This window comes from Manacus candei, unplaced genomic scaffold (genome assembly GCF_025592945.1).
Source record: "Manacus candei isolate 608988 ecotype Guabito, Panama unplaced genomic scaffold, ASM2559294v1 h1tg000009l, whole genome shotgun sequence".
Classification (NCBI taxonomy): domain Eukaryota; kingdom Metazoa; phylum Chordata; class Aves; order Passeriformes; family Pipridae; genus Manacus; species Manacus candei.
Window position 1 is genome coordinate 8,034,280 of NW_026138057.1, and position 14,919 is coordinate 8,049,198.

At 43.2% G+C, this 14,919-nt stretch overlaps 1 protein-coding gene and 1 long non-coding RNA gene across 2 annotated transcripts; one reads left to right on the forward strand and one right to left on the reverse strand.

Annotated features, from left to right (window-relative positions):
- The first annotated feature begins 1,552 nt into the window (after positions 1-1,552).
- On the forward strand, positions 1,553-14,385 carry RCN1 (reticulocalbin 1). Its single transcript, XM_051776481.1, has 6 exons — positions 1,553-1,777; positions 6,598-6,791; positions 8,320-8,498; positions 9,041-9,101; positions 12,060-12,259; positions 13,159-14,385. The coding sequence occupies exons 1-6, from the start codon at positions 1,560-1,562 to the stop codon at positions 13,264-13,266; spliced, it is 960 nt and encodes a 319-aa protein (XP_051632441.1). The 5' UTR covers positions 1,553-1,559; the 3' UTR covers positions 13,267-14,385.
- Positions 4,069-6,554, reverse strand: LOC127465966 (uncharacterized). The gene is made up of 3 exons (XR_007902501.1): positions 5,485-6,554; positions 4,957-5,049; positions 4,069-4,685 (listed from the first exon to the last, which is right to left on the reverse strand). It is a non-coding gene; the product is annotated as an uncharacterized LOC127465966 (long non-coding RNA).
- Positions 14,386-14,919: the final 534 nt, after the last annotated feature.

The window sequence follows — 14,919 nt, forward strand, 5'->3', positions numbered from 1 at the left end:
AGTTGCTCAGCTCTGGATGTACAAACACACCCAGAAGACAATCTGCCCAGACCTAAAGCAAAGGGTAGCTCATGTGACTGAGCTGAAAGGTGTGTATTAGTGTTCCACGCTGTCTAATTAAGCAGAAAAACAACATATTTGACTGTTTAAATGTTTGAAATCTGCTACTGTTGCCAATGGTTCTGAGGCAAAATCAGCACTAGCCCACCATGGCTCTCATTCATACTTTACAGAGTCACAAAAGGCAGAAAACAACAAATGTGGAAGTCTCCACTGCCACATTTCTGCTGTCATTACAAGCAACTCCTGTGCCAAGCACAGTTCAGCTACAGGTTTAGGTCAAATGGATGTCTACTAGGGTAACAACAGTGCAAGGGGAAGTTGTGGTCTGGTTCAGCATATTGCATGTCAGCGTTACTGGCACACCCAAAGACCACATCATAAATGTGGTTTATATACCCTGTGGACCAGGCTGACAAACCAGTCATTGCAATTTGGGACTAGTGATACCCTCAGGTCCAAAGCAGCAATGGACAGAGCAGCCCTGCGGGTGGTGCACACTGTGGCCCTACAGTTCATCACAGGACGAACTCAGCAGCACGATCATAACCTGCAACATGCTGCATACATTGACAGTCCTCTCTACAGTGTGATTCTCTGACTGTGAATTAAGACTGTAACACAAGAAAAGGAACCAGGCAAATTTCAATTACCTCTGACTAGAGACTTTTACAGTTGTGAGCAAAATAAGTTGTAATTTAAGCAAAACAGAACAGAATATAACCCTTCTCTTTGCTAAATGGTTTGGGTTTTCTCTCTCCTGCTTTTTCAGGATACCAAGTTTGCTTCCCTTCCAGTGACAGTGACCCCATCACCGCAAATATCCTCTGTGAGAGTGCTTGCAACCTTTTTTCCCCCCACACTGCGGGAATATCAGGCTGCTGTAACACTCAAGAGTCTTGACTGAAGAGGGGGGATTTTGTTATTGTCGTTGTTTGTTTGTTTATTTTTGTTTGGAGTTTCTGTTTGTTTGGGGGTTTGTTTTGTTTGTTTGTTTTTTTACTTGTAGCTTTATTGCTACTTGCCATGAAAAGAAAAGAGAAAAAAAAAAAATAAATCACGCTTCTGTCCTCTCCTAACCAATTCGGGATGACAGCAGAGACCCATCATCAACCTGGCGCTCCGGGTGACCGAACCGCACAGAGGGAGCACAGAGGGACAGACCCGTGTTCCCCAGGGCGGGCCGGGGTCGCTCCGGCGATGCCCGGTCCCAGGGTCCCGCCCCGCCCCGTGTTCCCCAGGGCGGGCCGGGGTGGCTCCGGCGATGCCCGGTCCCAGGGTACCCCTGCCCTGCCCCGCTCCGCTCCGCCGCTCCCCGCGGCCCCGCCGGCCGGGCCCCCGTGCGGACGTGGCGCCTGCCAGGCCGCGCCGGCCCCGCCGCCAATGGCCGGGCCGGGGGCGGGGCGGGCAGCGGGGCCCGGGGCGGGGCGGAGGGGCCTGGCGGGCGGGCGGGACGGCCGCGGAGCGGGGCTGCGGAGCGGGGGCTGCGGACCCGGGCCATGGCGGGCGGCGGTGCGGGGCGGGCGCTGCTCCCGGCGCTGCTGCTCCTGGCGGCGGGAGCGCTGGGCAAGCCCACGGCGCGGCAGGAGCGGGCGCGGCCCGGAGCGCAGCACGAGGACCGGCCCGGCTTCCAGTACGACCACGAGGCCTTCCTGGGCAAGGAGGAGGCGCGGAGCTTCGACCAGCTGAGCCCGGAGGAAAGCCGGGAGCGCCTGGGGTGAGGCGGCCGGACGGGGCGGCGGACGTGGCAGGGGGAGGGACCGGGGCCGCCTTGCCTTGGTGTCACAGCGCTCCGTGCACCCTTCTCACCCTCAGGGGATCGTGCAGCGGTACTCTGTATACCAGTGCAGTACCCTATACCCCAGTGTGCTGCCCTGTATCCCAGTGCAGTATCCTGTATCCCAGTGCAGTACCCTATACCCCAGTGTGCTGCCCTGTATCCCAGTGTAGTACCCTGTATCCCAGTGCAGTACCCTATACCCCAGTGTGCTGCCCTGTATCCCAGTGCAGTACCCTGTACCCCAGTTTGGTACCTTGTACCCTCGTGTGGCAGCAATACCTCTGAGGTTTGACTTAGAATCGTAGAATGTTAAGGGGTGGGAAGGGACCTTGAAGACCATCTAGTCCCAACACCACCCCTGCCGTGGGCAGGGACACCTCCCGCTAACACCAAGTTTGCTCAAGGCCTTATCCAGCCTGCCTTTGAATACCACCAGGGTTGGGGCATCCACAGCCTCCCTGTTCCAGTACCTCACCACCCTCAGAGGGAAAAATTTCTTCCTAATATCTAACCTAAATTTCCCCTCTCTCAATTTCTACCCACTGCTCCTTGTCCTGTCACGACTGTTCTGATGAAGAGTCCGTCTCTGGTTTCCCTGTAGGCCCCTTGAGATACTGGGAGGTTGCTATGAGGTCTCCACGCAACCTTCACTTCTCCAGGCTGAACAGCCCCAACTTTCTCAGCCTAATTCTCTCATACCCTGCTGGTTTTGTAAATGAGCAGCCAACAATTCGTCACTTTGGTGTTTTTCTCTCCTGCCTTTCCTGGCCCTACAGCAGTAAGCCTAGTGGAGGGAGCTGCTGTACAGAGTGCTGTGCCTGGTGTTGGACAGAACTCACCCGTTGCTGGAGGGCTTTGCTGCTACAGCTCCCTAACTCTGGGTTACTTGTTCCCACCATATCAGTGTGAATCAAGTTTAAATCATTCCTTACTTACAGCTACGTTTACAAGTCCACTTGAAGCATCTTCCCACAGCTTTTCCACTTGAGACATCTTTGCCCACTGTGTTTCAGTGTTGCTCTTGCTTCCATGCTGCTGCCAAGAACAGAGACCACTCCTTACTTTACTGCTTCTCCCTCCTTTACATCTACAGGAAGGCAGATCATTAAGCAGAGCTAAGTTTAACAGGAATTAAAGAAAGTTCCTTTAATGTAGTTACTAGCAAGAAGATAATTTGAAATATCTGCACGTTCTCGCTAAGATTCCCCTTGCCTAGTAAAGTACCACAGGGAATGGTACTTACTGATTGTCTAGCTCCATCCTAAGACCTTAGTGCAGTAGCACTGTAATCTCACTGACTGACCTCTTGATCCTTCTGGAAGCTGTCACTACTATTTATGTGTATCTCAGTGACTGGACAGATAAAGTAGTTACCAGAAATGACCGACTTCATCCACATTGTTTCAAGGAGGAGAGAAAGGAACCATGTTCTCAGCATACACAATTTATGACCTCGATTCTCACAAAGTGTGTCACTACAATGGACATGCCTTATTAAAATTGGTCTACACCTACACCAGAATAGATAATTCTGTTGGGGCTATGATTTAACAATACGGCTGTTTTTAGACAGTTTTTACAAATGTCGACTCAGCAAGGAAAGAAGCTTAGCTTGTGGTGATGTCACTGTGTGCCCCTTGGAGAGGTGACACGGGCATGTTAAGCTACAGCCACAGTCAGTAACCTTTTAAATGAAGGTGACAGGACTGTCCCTCGGAGGACCAAAGCACAAACTGTGGGGTGAGCATTGTGCATCAGAATATCAGAGATGTGGTTCCTGAGGGGCCCTGTGAGAGAGTTTCATAACTTTCAGCATTTCCCAACCTTGTGATTTTGGATAGCGTACTGGGAGGTAAAGAGAGGATTTTAAAAATGTTTCATGTCCCAATAATCGGATATGCTGGCACCCCCCCTCTATTTGTAACCCTGTAGTGGGTTACAACTAGAGTCACTTCTCAAGAAGTGATTGGCTTTTAGGAAGAAGACAGATTTAAATAAAAGCTATTTCTAAATGATTTCTGGGGCTTACAGTCTGCTGCTTTAACCAAAGTGCATGCTGCTGTATTTATTTTACCTTGCTTAGGAAGAGTGGCAGCACATATGTCATCCCAATGACCAGTGCTGGGATTGGACTCCCAGGGCTAGGCATCATTAATGCAAAGCCACTCTCACCTTCTTCCAGCAAACAAAAAGCAACCAGCTAGTGTAGAAAAATAGCCCTGCAAACTCTACCTGCAACCTCAGTGGAGGAGCAGCTGCACAGTATGATCTTGGATTGAGATGGTGGCACATATGAGCCCCTAACTGCACTGTGACCTGGGAGTGCACCAGCCCTGATGACAGATACTGTGACAGGGGCATCCCTTCTCCCTGTCCTCCCACCCTGGATCGCTTGGCAGAGGAGGAATCACACATTGCCCATCCATGTGCAGTACTGCAACTCACCTGGCTTTGGAGAAGCGTGACATAACCCTGGTGGCAGCATCCAAGGACTGCATTAAGGGACTGGAGGTGGGCTGAGGAGGAGGGGAGTAGGGCTGCAGGCATCTGGACCTTCTCCCTGCCATTTGTGAGGGGCCTGTCACTTTTAAGAGAACACAGAAGATGGTTACAGATCCTCACAAAATAAACATTTCTGCTTTATGTACAGACCGAAGCCAGAGTTTATTGACGTACAGTTGTACTCACATCAGGTGCAGAGGGGAAGCCTTCCTCTTTGAGCCACTTGGCACTAATGGTTTCCTTGCCCCAACTTTGTTCCATCACCAGATGTCTTTACACACTGGCAGCTTAAATGTCTGTGGTAGAAGGTTGTGTGTACCAACTCATACTGGCTGTAATACCACTTCAGATAAAGGGAGAAAGTAAACTTTCAGGTATTACACACTTGTGCAAGTAAATTCCTGTTTATGAGCTGGCATTTTGTGTCTGTTAACATGTTCCTTGAATTTTTTCTGTATTTAAGAATTAACCATTTAAACCTGAGGCACTAAAGCTTTTCAGACTGATCAACATGCATTAGCTCCACTACAAAGCTTAGCATGATCCCAAGCCATTTTACAGGCAATTTATCAGTATAAAAAGTGAGGTCCACAGTCCATACAGTAGCTTGTTACCTGTGCCTTTGGGAGCCTGTAGGCAAAACTATTTCATTGTCCCTGTCTTCAGCTGAGAAGCAGAGTGAAACAGTGCACATGGATGCAATGGACCTATAAAAACAGGTGAAAAGGAAAAGGCATGAAGCATCTTCTGCTAAACAGTCCTGACTTCTTTCATGTTAAAAATAGCCAAGAGCTACTGGCAGAATCATTTATTATGACTAATACATTTAACAACAGAAGGAAATACCATATAAACCAATTGAATCAGATTCATTGTGGGGAAAATCTGTTGACAAATACAGTGCATCACGCAGTGAAAGGGACCATTGGCAGTCAGTTCTCCATGAGATTTATGCAAAATAGAAAAGGTTTTTCTAGTCAGTTAATTCATACTTTACTAATTCAGAAGGCAAATTCAGCAGCCCCTTTTTTCCCCCCCACAGCTCAGAAGTGGCATGTTTTTAAAATCAGTCTGATACTATTGGACTCACACAAGATTGCTGGAAATTCAGCAGAAGCTGCTGCTGTTATTTGACTACTTACCACTTTCATAAGTAAGGCTTGTGAAAGGACATTGCTTCACTGGTCAAGCAGTTCCAGTTGGCCAGGGCTGGTTTCTTTGTGGAGAACCAAGATGCTGAATTGAAAAGAATACTTAAGAGTGGAGAACTTCTCCCTGTGTCCTTTGGCAGCCTGGAGGTTTAGGGAGCTCACCTGTTGAATGTCAAGTCAGGATTCAGATAAGTCAGCTCCTGCTTTTACCCTTTTCATACCAATGACATGTAGGTATTCCATAGGCGTGGCAAATCAGCATTGCCCTATTTTTATTTTTTAACATAGGTTTTTCAGGTCAGTTTTATCTGCAGCTGTGTGCAGAATGTTTCAAATATGGGAGTTTCCCTGGGAGTACACCAGTACCTTTCACTCCTGATTTCAACAGCACTTGAGGGTGGCAGCTTTACACAGGGCAGTGGTTTATGTCCCAGCTGCCAGCAATGACTGGACACCTGCTGCAGACTAACAGTGCTTTAGCAAGTAACAGGCATTCCTGGCAACACCAGCAATACTGCTTCTCATTGGGAATGGAAGAAAAGAAACAGCAGTGGAAGGACAGGCATGTAAGGGAAGACTGTACATGATGTACATCCCCAGCATTATGCAGTCATATAAGTCACTCCACCCAAGTGTCAGTCTGATGGAAAGCCAAGGGAGGAACTGCAGGTGTCCACCACGTCCTAGATTTTTGCCCTGGTTGCCTCCAGCAAGCTCAAGTACAGGCTTTCTCCTGTAGTGAAGTTGGTGTCTCCTGCTCTGAGCCAACATGGCCACTCCCTACTGACAGTGAAGAACAGGTGCCCCTAAGAGAGTGGACACAACCTAAGAAAGCCAGGTATTATCTGAGGTTCCCTTTGTCCACTAATTTTGATTGCACAAGCTCCATTTCAGTTATTTGTAGCAATACTGAATAAAGAATAGAGACATATCCCTTCAGATAATCTGTAAAATGCAGGAAAGCCTTAACCACTAGGGCAGCTTTATGAGTTTTGGGCACTCCTTTTTTGTGGAAAATCAGAGCCAGATAAAGATTACTAAAAGTGGCCTGACATGCAGTTTGTTTTTCTGCCAACTCTTAAGGATGCTGATCTCTTTTTACAGGAAGATTGTGGATAGAATAGATGACAACAAAGATGGCTATCTCACAACAGAGGAATTAAAAACCTGGATTAAGCGGGTACAGAAACGCTATATCTATGAAAACGTGGCTAAAGTTTGGAAAGACTATGATCTAAACAAGGACAATAAAATTGCCTGGGAAGAATACAAACAAGCCACATATGGTTATTATCTAGGTAAGAGAACAATTTCAGATTGTATGATCAAGGATTCTGGAGATTATAAAGTGTGATTTCTTGCTTTACAGTCAACAGAAGTTTGGTGTCTCATTTAAGTCTCTTGAAACTCACATTAAATTTTATAAATGCTCAGAGGTCAAAAGCACTTTTTAGTTAGTTATTGCAGCCCACCAGCACACAGAAGGTTTTGTAGAGATATCATTAAATGTACTGACACAGCTGAATTATATTTCTCTGGTTAGAAATATATTATTTTTTAATATTTAAAATAGATTTTTAATTAAAAAATATATATTGTGTAATTAACTGTATTTGTTAAGTCATTCTCTCTAAAATCTTAATTCTAGATGCTAAAAATTGATTCTAAGCCATAGCAAAGTTATTGATTAAAATTGTTTTGGAGAATAACATGCTTCAGACTGTGATCCACTGCAAATGAAAATTCTTAACAAATCAGGCAAAAGAAACATTTATTAAAAAATATACCTGAATTCTGCCCCCACCCGTTTCCCTTGCTTTTTGTAAGTTAATGAAGGGAAATGAGGAGAAGAGATCACTTAAGCTAAAGGGCAATACTGACAGAACAACAAATCAGTATTAATTGACCATTTATATTTACTGGAAATGAGAAGACAATAATCACCTACCACAGAGACAGTTTCTAGACCAAGCTTCCAGTAGCAATAATCATTCCAAAGTCTACCTGAGATTAAAATGGAGCCTGTTACATTTGTGGAAGGAAATATTTGACACACAATCCCTGCAGCATTATCCCTGGGAACCCTTCTCAGCCCTTTGTCTTTGCTCTCTGTAATCCCCAGGATTTGGAGAGCAGATACTACACTGTGGGCTTGTGTTAATGAATACTTAAAATTCCCATCTGTAATTCCTGGCCTCGTCTTTTTTGCCTGTGTTTGTCTCCCAACATCTGAATTGTGAAATTGTTATGAGTATTTTTCATGTTTGAAGTCAGTTTAATGATCCTATTAAAAAAAATTATATCAAATACCATTCCTTTTATGCCAGTGAACACCCTGAAAGAATGTCATTGTTTTAAACTGAAAATAATTGTTAGGTTCCCTGTAGCAGAGGCGTAGCAGTTAGATAATTTCAGACAGTCTGCCACCTTCTGAAACCACCTTTCCTTGGTTTGCCTGCTTCTTGAAACTGAAAAGTTGTGTAGATCATCCTAGTTCCTAAAGAAGAATAAAACTTCCGTGAATGAAATCTACCCCAAATACTACCTCAGTGGTGCCTGTGAAGGCAGATAAAATTTAAATATGTGAGGATTAATATATAATACTGCAAAATCCATTATCCTGGATTTCAATAGAAGAAATTTACCTCTACTATTGTCACCTTTAAAAATCAAAACATGTACTTGACCCCTGAATTTAAAACTTCACAGGAAAGAGAAGGAAATAAGCCTTTGTATTTCTAGACTCAAACAGCAAGTTGGGGAGCTTCATTGTGCCTGTGTGTTTTAAAGGAAAACACTTTTGAGATCACCTTGATTAATTTGCAGAAAATCCAGAAGAATTCCAAGATGCAACTGATCAGCACAGTTTTAAGAAAATGCTGCCCAGAGATGAAAGACGATTCAAAACTGCAGATCTGGATGGAGACTTGGCTGCCACTCGTGAAGAATTCACTGCTTTCCTTCACCCAGAGGAGTTTGAGCACATGAAAAACATCGTTGTCCTAGTAAGCAGCGCAAAATCCATGCCATTATTTTTACTTTTTATTTTTATGGATGAGCTTTGAAGTGCTTCTCTAACCTTTCCAGGCAGGGTTTAGAAAGAGACACACACATAATAGCTAAGTGGGGAACAGAAAGGGATGCCTTTCATGAAATCCACTTGATTTAGAACTCTCGATATAAAAAGGACTTGTTAAGTGCACTTAGACAGCTCCTCAATGGAATCAAGAAACAATCTTGGGGCACAGACTTAAGCCAAAATAAAAGGAAGGGTATGCTGACATGCAGCACCCAAGTGTTTCATGCAGGCTTGTATCTGCCCCTGACTTAAGCATGGTATTCAGTTCATTCATACAGGAAATTTTTTCAACATGAAAGGATGTTTGTATATTCATTGTATAAACAACAATCACACTGGAGTTAGTAAGAGTACATTCACTTGTGTACAAGGGTAGGTCAAGGCCTCAAAACATTAAATGATCGAAGAGGCAAATAGTCAGAATTCTCAGTTCCTTCTTGGTTACTTCGATGCAAAACTATTTTCCAGGAAACCTTAGAAGACATAGACAAAAATGGGGATGGTTTCGTGGATCAAGACGAGTACATTGGTAAGTGTTGACACTTGTTTCTTACATAATCTCCAATCCATTTTTTCCATCTTCTCTCACATTTGCAGCAGCATGAACAACCCAGGGATAAACAGTTCTGTGTTCCAGTTTGACTGTTTTGTACCAACCATCCAACTCAGATGGTTGGTACAGCCTAATTTCATTTTAGGCAGATAGCAACATCACCAGGAAAAGGTTCCTCACACTTTACAGCATAAGATTCTCCTCATATTCTCATATAACTCAGCTAAGAGTTATATGAGAACAAGAGAAGAGGATCTGGAATAGTATCTTCCATGAGAGGGATATTCTCTGTATACTAGGCAATGTTAACAGCTGTTTGAAAGTGTTTAGAAATGCAGGAAGATTAGAAAGTGAAATAGTCTTTTCCCGAGTTTGAATGTTACTCAAATATACAAACCAGCTAGGAAGCACGCATTGCAAAAAGAGAAAATTCACCTTTTGTTTCCACTAGTTTTTTTCCTAGTCTAATTAGTAAGTAAAACCCCACACTTCTCTAATGGTGATACCACTGTATTTCTCCTAGAAAGAGAAGATACATGAAAAATGAACTGTGTTAAAACCGCGCTAAGATTTAAGATTCTCAGAGAAGTTGTGAAATGTGTGAAAGTTAGCAGTGCATTACTGCAGTGGCAGAAAGAGAACAAAGTGGGAAACATCCTCAGCAGATCAGTCACAGTTAATTTACACAAACTTAGTCACACCAGGCAGTTGGCTGCTGTCTTGCACTTAGACCCATGAAGACAAAACAGAAGCAGGAGTGGAGAGCAGCAGTATATGATACATTTTAGCCTTTTGAATCATTACTCCCATACCAGAACCCACCTTCTCCACTGCACTCGTTTTGATGGGTTTTAAATCAAGAAAGTAGCCCCAGGAAAGCATTAGTGCAAACTTGGATGAATCTTTGTTTCAAGTGGTGCTGTGAAGATCGCTTCACACAGAATCAGGAACAATGTACACACGTTAATTAATGGCAGGGGGTTCTGTTCCCTCTAAATTATATTTAGCCCAGAAAGTGAATGCTATTCATTTATGACTGAAATAACAGAGCAGCATAATTTCCACAGTAATTTCAGTTCATTCAGTGACATTACCTACGTATAATTATAAGGTAATTGTCAACATTTGTTACCATGTGAATGCTGGTTTTTCTTGTCTTCTATAGATAGGAACATAGAATGTTCTAGTCACGATCACCCCACATTGGCAAGGATGATAAAAATCAAATTGACAGGACATGTCAGTTGCTTCAAATAAACAATATAATTTGCACTTTAAAAAATGAAAAAAGAAAGTGAATGTGTTGTCTGAAGTTTCCTTCATGAGTTGAGAAAACTATGCTTAAGATGTTCTTACTTCCCTTTTTCAGATATAATTATTTTTTAATTTTGATGAAGTCGGGGTTAAGAAACCAACAGAAAACTAAATCTCTTCTTTGATAGTTTATGGTTGATAGTTTATACAAAAATAGTTTATACAAAAAGAAGTCCAAAAATGTCAGTCTCTAGATCGGGTATTTGATGGGGAAATCTGCTGAAGGTTATCACATGATTCCTCCCTCCTTCTCCTTCTCTCCTCCTATTTTGTCTTTTACAAAATTTGTTTCAGATTTACACAAGCAGCAGAGCAAAATATCCCTAATCACGTTGAGCAGAGAGAACTGAATTCTTATTGTGCATGGGCAGGTGACAGAGTATTTCAGGGACACTGTGGACAGTGGCAATAGAGAACTTCAGCCTAGTGTACACACTCACACTGCAGAGTCAGAGGAGGTTACTCCTAGCTTTGAAATCAGCATTTATGTTTCCTATGGATACCAGCCAGCCTCTGGCCCTGAGACCATCCTCATGGGGTGCACTCTTCCTTAGCACATCCTTGACAACCAAACACAAAAGGCATAGGAGAGGAGTAGTATCAAAAAGCAGGCTTTAATTCTATTTAGAAAAGTGGAAGGCTTGAGGGACAAACAGCCCTGATGAGCAAAAAGCGATTAGCCACAGTGACCAGAAGAACAAAGTGGACACACTACTTATCATTTGGAAGGCCTGTGATGCAAAAAACCAGTTCAGTTACAAATCACTTGCTTTTAATAATCACTGCTCCTGTCCTAACTCTGTTTGTGCAGAGAGCAGCTGCCACTGTGGTGTTGTCCTGCCGATGCTTCCTAAATATAGCACAGGACTGATGTGATCTCTGCATCCTGTGTCACAAATGGTGCTCCATCCCGAGGTACCAACCTATGACAAGTGCCCTCTGCCTGTGGTTTTTCACAGAATGCACCACTGATTCATGACTTCTCCAGCCCATTCTTTGTAGGGGAATATCTTCTGCTGGAATATGTTACAGCACTGCATGGTTAAAAGAAGACTCATCTCTTACACAGACCTCTCTAAAAGCAGGATAAAAACATGCAAGTTCCATTTAGCAATTTTTGTTTGCCTAAATTTCCCCTGTGCCTTTTTTCCTTTAATCACTCTCTGCTGGCTGGAGTTTGATCTTATCCACAAAGACATTTGCTGGCAGGGACAAGATAAAATGGCTGGGTTCCTTTCTCCCCATGTGACTGAGCCTAGCACTAAAGCTTGTGATTGCTATTTAACTAAAGACCCTTAGAGAATTTTTTCATTCTGAAACTCAGTGATGATGGCCTTTGAACACATTCACCTCTCATGTTAGCCTGACCAGGAGTGCACAGTTGTGAGACAAGGGTAATGTAAGAAAGGACAGAATCACCAGCAGAGAAGAAATAGGCCTGAGACAAGATACACACAGCTACTCTATTTACACCCCACATTTCATTTTCTGTACAAAGAGATGCTGTGCAAAGAGTGAAAAGTTTGGTCTTCCTCTGAGGAACACTGTGCAAATGTCTTTAGCCTGTGCATAATTTGCAAATTAAATATGACTCGAGTGAGACCTTTATTTCCTCTCCAGCTGATATGTTTGCAAATGAAGAGGGTGGACCAGAGCCTGACTGGGTGATTACAGAGCGTGAGCAGTTTGCAGATTTTCGTGACCTCAACAAGGATGGAAAGATGGACAAAGATGAGATTCAGCACTGGATTCTCCCCCAAGACTATGATCATGCCCTGGCTGAAGCCAGGCACTTAGTCTATGAGTCTGATGCAGACAAGGTACATAGTGTTCTACTGTAGTTTTTAAAGAAGTTACACAAGCTGTTATGGTTTTTTTTTAAATATCAGCTTGCAACAATTTATTCCTGATAACTTTTCTTATTAGTACACTTTAAATGGAGTTTTAGAGGCTAGAATTGCTCATGCATTAATGTTTCCATGCCAATTTCAGTTGGTAGGGTTAGAATCACAAAGTAAAAGTAGTAAAATACAGTTTGTCAGCTTGAGAAGTTCCCTTGGCTATCATTAGGTGAGAAAAGAATCTATTTATCATCATTAACCTGGGTGTTTTAACACAGTAGAAATACTCTTTTCCTTTAAGAATGGTCATGACTTTTGTATGTTAATTTAGATTACAAGAGGAAAATAAAGACCTATTTACATAGGGGGTAGCAAAATCACCCTCAGTTCTGTAATCAAGCACATACCTTTCACTGAAGGCTGACTCAGTACATCCACTTCCTCTGGTGTGGGACACTAGATTCCAGATGATGATCTTCACAAGTGTAACGTGAGCAAAGTCTGAACCTGAAAAGCCAAAATACTCTCTTACACAGAGAGTGTGTAAATTGCTGAAATAGCAACCATCTTCAGCAAAGTACACCAGAGGATTTTCATTCCTACTGTCAGGAAGGCAAAACCAAACCAGAGGGCAAAACTGTGTACCAGATAACCCATGTACTGTTTGGCAGAGAGTTCATTACAGAGAACTTTCAGTTGGCAGTTTGACCCAAATGAAGCCACTGGAATCCAGATTTCACTCACCATTACAGCTACAAATGATTCCTGAGCCTGCAGTCTGCTGCTTTGAAGAACTGTGTGCTTCCCAGGGCTCCTACAAGTGTCTTTTACTTAGCTTTGAAAATGTTCTTACAGAGGTTTTGTTTTCCTCCTGCCAGGATCAAAAACTAACAAAAGAGGAAGTTCTTGACAACTGGAATATGTTCGTTGGAAGTCAAGCTACTAATTATGGGGAGGACCTCACAAGAAACCACGATGAACTATGATACAAATACCAACCAGTATGCTACACACCTTTCCTCCACTTTACTGAAATCACTGTGTCCATCCCTTCTTTCGGGGGGAGATGGGCAAGGGACACTCACAACTGAACAACTTGCATTAATATATTTTTAACATGCCAGCTTATTACCTCAGAAACCGCTTAGAAATAGCTTTTTACTCTTTTCACATGGTTATATAAAATATATAGTTACGACAGGTTTTATTTTTGAATAAAAAAAAAGGTAACTTTTCTGAGTAGATTAGAGCCTGACATGGAAAAAGCACTTCTAAAAAACATAATTGCAAGGATGTTTAATAGTGAAATATTTTCTTCAAATACCCTCTTTTGCCATAGTGAAATGCAGCTAGGGTTAGAAAGAAACCTAATGTTTAAACAGACTAAGCTGTTTAGTTGTCTTTTTTTTAATAGCATATAACAATTTAAAGTTAAGACTTTGAGCCAGAGAAGAGGTTTGACACAACCTTTGTCTCCACAGAGTTTTTGTCCCCCACTTTGGGTCAGAGGTGCTGCAGAAGTTATCCAGCAGCCCTCTGGTTCAGAGCTTTCCAAGTTCAACACGTGCAGCTGGCCCTTCTCTCTGACCCCCGTGACAGAGCAGAGGGGATGTGGAGTTCAGAGGGGCAGCTGCTCATTCTGATGGCGGGGTAATGCACAACTGTTTGGGGGCTGCTGGCCGGGCTGTTTCCTGGCAGGAATTGTGCCACACGGAGCAGAATTTACCTCACGCTTTTCGCACTTTACCCGAGCCGCGCTCTTGTTCGTGCAGTGTGAATGGCAGCAGCTCTGTGATGGAGAAAGAATGAGACATATCACCCCTCTGGGCCTTCTGCCTCCTCTGCCACGTAAGAGGACAGATTTATGTGGCTAAAGTTCTGGGTTTGTATGTATATACGTTTAAGTACATGTTAGTGAAGCAACTCTACAAAGACAGCTCTCCTTCCCAAAAAGGGGGTAAGCTTTCCACACAGGTGCTTTCTTTTTTACTGTATAGTGTGAGTTGTTACATGTATATTTTTATATACCCAAGTTAGATAAGTTTGGTTGGTTTTAAATGTACCGGTTTTAAAATAAGCACAATAAAACCAATACTTCTTTTTGATACTGTGAAGTTGCAGTAACACTAACACAGACTAACACAGAGACATGATGTGAAAGCACAAACCAAGCCTCTAAAGCCAGTAGTTCCCAAAGGACTGGGTCATTGGCAACTCCTGCAGCACTGGGTGGTCATCTACAAACAGCAGCTGGACATACAGCACCAACTGTTTCTTCTTCACCTTAATAAAGAAAAAAAATGAAAAGCTAGAAAGAAGTCCAATATACATAGTTGCTATAACTAGAATTGTTTCTGAACAATAATAACTGGGAGATTTGGGCTCCACAGCAGTCACTGGGAGGTTCCTTGAAGGTTTGGCCTACAGCATCACACGCTGGAGGTCACATAACCATCCAGAGAGGAGCTTTGAGACTCCCGGGTTGTGATACACTTCAGCAGTTCAACAAATCTGTGAAAACCAGCATGAGACAATGCAGAACTGTGACCTTTGTAAGCAGGGTCATTTTCATAAGGTCATACAAGAACTGTGGTGGAATATTTTACATCTTCTCATTGAAGATAATTAAATCTAGATAC